The sequence below is a fragment of the Natrix helvetica genome (genome assembly GCF_964273705.1).
Source record: "Natrix helvetica genome assembly, chromosome: 3".
Classification (NCBI taxonomy): Eukaryota; Metazoa; Chordata; class Lepidosauria; order Squamata; family Natricidae; genus Natrix; species Natrix helvetica.
In genome coordinates, this window is record NC_138549.1 from 173656986 (window position 1) to 173665041 (window position 8056).

Genomic DNA, 8056 nt, shown 5'->3' on the forward strand with positions numbered 1-8056 from the left:
GTGGGGGGAGGGAGAGAGGGGAGGGAGATGGAGAGAGGGCAGGAGAGAGAGGGATGAAGGGAGGGGAAGAGAGAAAGGGGTAGGGAGGGAGGAAGAGAGGGAGGGAGGGAGGGAAGGGTAGAGAGAGCAATAGCTCTGAGACTTATATACCGCTTCACAGTGCTTTTACAGCCCTCTCTAAGCGGTTTACAGGGTCAGCCTCTTGCCCCCAACAATCTGGGTCCTCATTTTACCCACCTCGGAAGGATGGAAGGCTGAGTCAGCCTTGAGCCTGGTGAGATTTGAACTGTCAAATTGCAGGCAGCCGGCAGGCAGCAGAAGTAGCCTGCAGTACTGCACTCTAACCACTGCGCCACCTCGGCTCTTGATAGATTAGATGATAGATAGATAGATAGATAGATAGATAGATAGATAGATAGATAGATAGATAGATAGATAGATGATAGATTGATTAGATAGGTAGATGAGATAGATAGGTAGGTAGGTAGGTAGGTAGGTAAGTAGGTAGGTAGGTAGGTAGGTAGGTAGGTAGGTAGATAGATAGATAGATAGATGATAGATAGATAGATATAGATAGATTAGATAGGTAGATTAGATAGATAGATAGATAGATAGATAGATAGATAGATAGATAGATAGATAGGTAGATGAGATAGATAGATAGATAGATAGATAGATAGATAGATAGATAGATTAGATAGGTAGATTAGATAGATAGATAGATAGATAGATAGATAGATAGATAGATAGATGATAGATAGATGATAGATAGATAGATAGATAGATAGATAGATAGATAGATAGATGATAGATAGATGACAGAAGATAGACAGACAGACAGATAGATATGGATGGACAGACAGACAGACAAACAGGAAGACAGACAGACACCTTGATTTCAAATAAATGCTAGGTCTCCTGACTAGGCCAATGATAACATTTACAAAACAGTCCATGAGCAAAGTCTTCCTATAACATTACCTTGCAGTATTAAGCCGGCACAGAATGTATTTTCTGACTTACTAAAAATTTAGGAACAGATTGCACGAACATAAGGGCTTCTTTAAGTGTTTTCTCTCCCTTCATCAAGAAAAGAGAACCCACTTCTCTACTTCCAGGTCTCATGTAAACATGGCTGCTGGCACTGATAAGAGAAGGGGGCTGAAAGAAAGCTTCTTTCCAGGAAGTGCTAAGCAGGTTTCATATGTTCCAGATATGCATCTGTACTACCTAGGTCAGGAGTGTCCAAACTTGGGAACTTTTAAGACTTGTGGACTTCAGCTCCCAGAATTCCCCAGCCAGCTGGCTAGGGAATTCTGGGAGCTGAAGTCCACAAGTCTTAAAAGTTCCCAAGTTTGGACACCCCTGACCTAGGGTAAAAATATATGCAGAATCCAAAAACGAGTACGTCGATGCAGTTAGCTGAGCCAATTCCGTTTCTGAGTTTAGAAGATCACAATTTATTATAGCTGCAATACTTTCAAAGCAATTCTATGTATCATCGCTCAAAACTAAGTCCTCTAAGGTTATTTTCAAGAAGATTACTTCCGGATTAATCAGTTAAATCACAGAATAGTAATTTTTACAACCAGCTATGTCAGAACCTGTTATGAAATATTACAAAGTCACTCTAAGCACTCTGACTGAATTAACCTTGTCCTTAATATTTAGCATTAACTTGGATCGCTTTGCTGCGGCTCCGTTGCCGGTCAGCACCACAATTTTGAAAGGAGCTTCTGGTTGGGGGGAGGGGGGGACACAGCGCACCAGGAGGAGACTCTATGGCAAGGGGCGGGTTTTCCGGTCGGCTCTACAATTGATAGGGCTTTCGGTTATTGCAGGTAGAGGAAAAAGGATGCCGCACTAGGAGACTATGATGGGGGAACCGGACTTCCAGCCGGCTCCAGAATTAAACAGGGGGCTTCTGGTTAGGACCTTTGTGGCTCTTTGAGTGTTTACGGTTGCTGACCCCTGCTCCAAGATCACCCCCACCAACACTGACAGGGCAAGACGCCAAAATATAAACTGAAAGCAAATTCCATTCCTTACCAGCATCGATGATGTTACCTACTTTGGATAATAAAAACGTCTGCAAGTAACAAGCAAGTTCAGAGAGCACCAAGGACCCCTCATTTCAAATATTCTCCTTTATTGATACTCAACTGTACCTTGGGTTTGTTTTTTTGGATATGTATTTAATTTCTTTTTAACTTTCGGGATGTGTTTTTTTTAATGTTGTACACCGCCCTGAGTCCTTTGGGAGAAGGGCGGCATATAAATCCAATAAAACAAACAAACAAATCTCTCTGCCCCTGGTATACTAAGTGATGCTGCTGGTGTCCTGTTCTGGTACCTAGAGGTTGTAAAGCTCCACATGGCAACAGGCAGCATTCTGAATTGGACTCAAGCAAATCCATGCAGCTATCATAGTACAGATTCTATCTATACTAGACATTCTGTAGTCTATCAGAGCATAGACTACTTCAAAGGCAGCCCATGTAATGATGTATGTTGCATGTTTCAAAGTTTCTTTCATTTGACACACAGGTAGGCTGAATTATGCTTCACTTAGGATTTCATCAAATGCTTACCTTTTGCAAGCACTCAAGCACTTTGGACATATATGCCTCCTGACATTCGTAGGGTGGAAATGGAAAGTCAATAGTAATGCCATTTAATGTTAATAGGGGCATATTTCATCTGGCATCTCAGGATCACAAAACCTAAAATCAAGAATATTGTTCCATTAGTACTAAATATCAACAAGACAGTTCATAATCTCCCCTAATTCTACTTCAACAGTGAGAGTTCCTTTTTTAAATTTTATTTATGTATTAAATTTGTTTACTGCCCATCTCACCACAATTTTTTTAAAAAAAAATCTCAAGGGTTTTAAGAAACCCACTCTATGTTTCACCCATTTAGTCATGATGAACTACGTATTTCTAGTTCTCTATGAAGATTGCTGCAAACTCTACTTTTAAATAGGTTTAGATTATTATAGAGAGAACAAGCAATTACAACCCCAATTTTACTGGGTGGGCAAATCAATTTTTAAAAAAATTGCCAGATCTCTTCCCCTTGTCAATGCAAAAAGGTCAGCTGCTAGCAACACAAAAATATTTTTCAGTATTGGACAAGTTGGATAATAGGTGATTAGAAGTTAATCATAAAGCTTCATAACAATATAATATGGATATGATGGAGTGCTTTAAGGCAAATTTCATATTTATTTTGATTTGTTGGTTACAGCCTTAATAAACTCTCTCACAATCTTGGTTTTAATTATGTTATTTCATTGCTGTAGTTTTTACATTCAATTACGGTGGTTGGTTTAGTTGTAGGCTGCCCAGAATCCCCTTGTGTGAGATGGCAGCCATATCCATTCGATTAAATAAATTTAGGGATTCCAGTCAATGTAGGAGTGTAGTTCATGTGTTAGTTCATAGGACTGAGAACCTGTTGCAATTCGCTCTTAATCAGTGTCTCTTTGGTTCATTTCGAGGCAAGGATTTTTCCAACTCAACCTACTCTATAAGACTATTATTGCAGAAATAAAGGCAGATATTTATGCAAACCCTATTCAACTCCGTGATAAAATTAGGATACAAGTTTAAAGAAGAACACAGAGAATGCTTAGTTTTTAAAATGTCTATAAGACATTGCCTGATGTGTGAACTTATTTTCACCATCTTTTGTACAATTCAAGAAGCAGACTTTCCCATTTAGGAACAGATGGGAGCAAGCCACTTGTGTCTGCAGGGTATTAAGTTTTGTTGTTGTTGTTATTAGTTGCAAAGTTGTGTCCGACCCATCGCGACCCCATGGACAACATTCCTCCAGGCCTTCCTGTCCTCTACCATCCCCTGGAGTCCATTGAAGCTCACACCAACTGCTTTGGTGACTTCATCCAGCCACCTCCTTCTCTGCCGTCCCCTTCTTCTTTCGCCCTCCATCGTTCCCAGCATGAGGCTCTTCTCCAGGGAGTCCTTCCTTCTTCTTAGGTGGCCAAAGTCTTTGAGTTTCCTCTTCAGGATCTGGCCTTCTAAAGAGCAGCCAGGGTTGATCTCCTCTAGGACTGACCGGTTGGATCGCCTTGCAGTCCAAGGAATCTTCTCCAGCACCATAGTTCAAAGGCCTCAATTCTTTGGCGCTCAGCCTTCCTTATGGTCCAACTTTCACAGCCATACATTGTTTTACTTCTTATTCACTTCTTTTGTCATACCCTCAATAGCAATTCAGGAGGACATGGTACTGACCACATTGGGCCTTTTTTAAAAAAAAGGTGGATATATAAAATGTCCATTAACAAGTCTCCACTGTGATTTCCCTCTTGTGAAATGGGCTCATTCACTGTCATTACAGATAGAGTATTTGTAGCTCAAAGTGGAATTGCAGGATCCTTGATGCTCTCTTGAGCTTGCTGGTTGTCTTGGGGAGGCTTCATTGCCCAAATAGGTAACACTGAAGATGTTACCCTGGTTGGATAATGAAATGTCACCAAGAAAGCTCAGAGTACCAAGGACCCTACAGTCGTCGTCCTCCACTTTGCAAACCCCACTCCCTTCTAGTCAGCATATCCACTCAGTATCAAGGATGCAGCCGTAGAGGTGGTCAACAGTATTAAGTATCTGGGGGTGCAGATAACTAATAATCTGAGTTGGTCTCCCCACACGTCATCCTTAGTGAAGCATGCAAACCAGCATCTGCATTTCCTGCGTCGGGTGAGGAGAGCACATCTTTTTCCTTCTATCCTGGCCACTTTTTACAGGGGCACAACTGAGAGACTTTGTTAAACTGCATCACTGTTTGGTTTGGTGGCAGCAGTGCCTCAGATAGAAAGTCCCTACAGAGAGTGGTAATGACAGCAGAGAAGATTACAGGGCAATCGTTTCCTGTTATTCAGGATATTGCTTATAAGCGCTATGTGCTTAGAGCTCAAAAGCATTGTCAGAGACCCCACACACCCACTGTATGGTCTGCTTTTGTTGCTCCCCTCTGGGAGGTGGTTTTGAAGTATTTCTAGCAGGACTACCAGATTCTGTAACAGCTTTGCTCCCTATGCCATCCGCCTAGTAAACTTGCAAGATTCGTTTTTCTCACCATATGCATGCAAACTACACTGTGTGGTTTCACTGGGTCATATAATATATGTGGGTACATGCATACTTTTGTATTTATTTATTTAGTCATGTTGATGTAGTATACATTGGAGGTGGTGACCCTTTGAGAGATGTATGCAATGAAATTTCATTTTCAAGTGTGCCGATTAGTGTACATTCAAAGTGACAATAAAGTTATTACTCTATTCTATTCACTGATGTTACCTAGTTTGGGTAATAAAACGTCTGTAAGAAAACAAACAAGCTCAGTGAGGACCGAGGACCCAACTGTCCTCCTCTCTTCTCTCTTTTCTCCACTAACCTAACCTTAATCCTAAACTCAAAGAGCACTGAGGACCCCACAGTCGTCCTCTTCCTCCTCTCCCTCCCCCCTATTCTATTCTAGCACTGATGATGTTACCTAGATGGGTCATGAAACATCTGCAAGAAACCACTAAGATCAGAGAGCACCAAGGACCCCCGAGTCCTTCTTCTCCTCCTCTCCACACACTCTGCTCCCTTCTAACACTGATGTCGTTACCCAGCTGGGTCGGGAAATGTCTGCAGGGAAACAACCAAGATCAAGAGAGCAGCAAGGACCTCTCCTTTCAACCTTGGTTTACCAATATTAATTAGAATAGGATAGATATAGGCATAAGCAAGGATAGGCAAGGGATGGGGAATGGAATAGATAGAATAACAGAACTGGAAGGGACCTTGGAGGTCTTCTAGTCCAACCCCCTGCTCAGGCAGGAAACCCTACACCACTTCAAAGGGTTGTCCAATCTCTTCCTAAAAACCTCTGAATACCTTCTCAGGTATTCGCTTCCCTTTCAGGTTATTAATAGGACAGTGGGTCGCCCCCCGCTCCCCTCAAAGAGGCTCAAAGGGTCATCAGGGTCAAGTCCCGCCATTCAGGCCCTCAGAGGCCTAGGTTGAAAAAAAAAACAGGCCTCAACCCCCTCCCTTCCCCCACACGGGGGGGGGGAGACTCCCCCATCCGTGTCCATGATATTGGCCTCTCCGCCGCCCCACTTTCTCCGGTGCGGGGAAAGGGACCAGGCCGCCCAGGGGGGGGGAGCCTCAACACGCGCGACCTCCGCCATCCACCTCCCTTCACGCACCTCTTCTTGAAGCGCCCCAGTTCGCAGACCGCGCGCGTTAGGTCACGTGGCCGCGCCCCCGGCGTCTCATTGGTTGGGCCGCTCGCGCGCACGCGCGCACCTTGAAGGAGGAGAAAAGAGTTCGGGGGGAGGGAGAAAGAGAGAGGGGGCGACGGTAAGCTCTCGCGAGGCATTCTCGTTGCCAGGGCAACGCTCTCGCTCGCCCGCTCGGTCGCTCCCCCCGCCCCCGTTTCCATGGTGAAGCCATCTTCTCTCCCAGATGGGCCCAAAAGCGCTTCTCGCCCGCCCAAGCGTTGGGGACTACAAACCCCATGGTTGCTAGTCAGGAACTTAGCTAGGCTAGGTTGGCGGACTTTGTAGTCCGAGGCGCTGTGTTACATAGGTCAGTCTGAGCGGAAGAAACAGTCAGTAATCAAAAGCCTGACTGGGGTCTCTGCTTTTTCCAACTTTGAAGTGATGGGAGTTGTAGTCCTCAAAGGATGGAGGGCGTCCCAGCGGGAATGCTGGGATTGATCTAGAGATATAGTCCACGACATACCACTACAATGAAGCCCAACATTTTCCATTCCTAAGTCAAGACAGGCATTAAGTGAGTTTTGCCCCCATTTTACGACCTCTTTACCGTTGGTAAGTGAATTGCCGCAGTTGTTAAGTTGGTAACATGGTTGTTAAGTGAATCTGACTTTTCCCATTGGCTTTGCTGGTCAGAACAGTGACCGTGGAACATTGCAACCGTCATAAATATGAACCAGTTGCCAAGCCCCCGAATTTTTATTTACGTGACCATGGGGAGGTTGCAACCGTCTTAAGCGTGAAAAATGGTCATAAATCACTTTTTTCAGTGCTGTTGTAACTTTGAATGGTTACTTAAAAAATAGTAAGTCGTGTGTGTGTGTGTGTGTGTGTGTGTGTGTGTACGTGTACACAGACATATATATGTATATGCTGGTCTTGTTGTATTTGGGTCTTTTCCCGTGTAAGATTGAGATTGTCTTGGCAACGTTTCGGTGAGGTCCCACTCGCCATCTTCAGGCTGGGTTTTGGGCTTAAAGCGTGGTCGGAGCTGCCGTCTTTCTGTATATCCCTGTGGGAGGGGATGGAGTGCTGGCTTTGTTTCAGTAAGTGGAATGATTGGTCACGTGGTTGTATCATGATTGGTAGATTGGTGCTGATTGGTTTTGGCTGTGTGTCCATTGTTGTTTCGTGTTGTAACTGCCTGGGTGGTGGGTGGGGCTCATTTGTTGACTAGGGCTGGACCATGCTTTAAGCCCAAAAGCCATCCTGAAAATGGCGAATGAGACCTCGCCGAAACATTTCCAAGACAATCTCAATCTTACATGGGAAAAGACCCGAATACAACAAGACTAGCATGTGTGTGTGTGTGTGTGTGTGTGTGTGCATGCATATATGTATGTATATGTATATGTATACGTATATATATACATATGTCTATATATGTGTGTGTGTGTGTGTGTGTACGTACGTACGTACGTACGTACGTACGTATTTGTGTTACAACCTCTGATATGCCCAAATATGGGAGGGAGCTCACTACTCCCCCTTTCTGTCATTCGGCTCATCACAGATGACCATCCAGGCAGAAAACCATATTTTTATTTTTAATGTTCCCTTTTTATATTTGTGTTGTGTTTGTGCTGATAAATAAATAAAGGGAGACTAGTATAGATCTATTTCAAGCTATTTAGCTCTCATCAGCTAGCCATACCCTTACTGGGAATCAAACCAGGGCTGTATTACATATTATATACTAGTCTCCCTTTATTTATTTATCAGCACAAATACAACACAAATATAAAAAGGCAACATTAA

The 8056-nt window shown here is 43.6% G+C and overlaps 1 protein-coding gene across 1 annotated transcript in view; it reads right to left on the bottom strand.

The window, feature by feature from the left end:
* The window catches only part of RTEL1 (regulator of telomere elongation helicase 1), a 157945-nt gene extending 151579 nt beyond the window's left edge, over positions 1 to 6366 (bottom strand). Inside the window, exons 1-2 of the mRNA XM_081949693.1 lie at positions 6227 to 6366; positions 2592 to 2723 (exon numbers count right to left, since the gene is read on the bottom strand). Coding sequence (XP_081805819.1) covers positions 2592 to 2693 — 102 coding nt within the window. The 5' untranslated portion in view covers positions 2694 to 2723; positions 6227 to 6366. The remainder of the gene's footprint in view (positions 1 to 2591; positions 2724 to 6226) is intronic.
* Positions 6367 to 8056: the final 1690 nt, after the last annotated feature.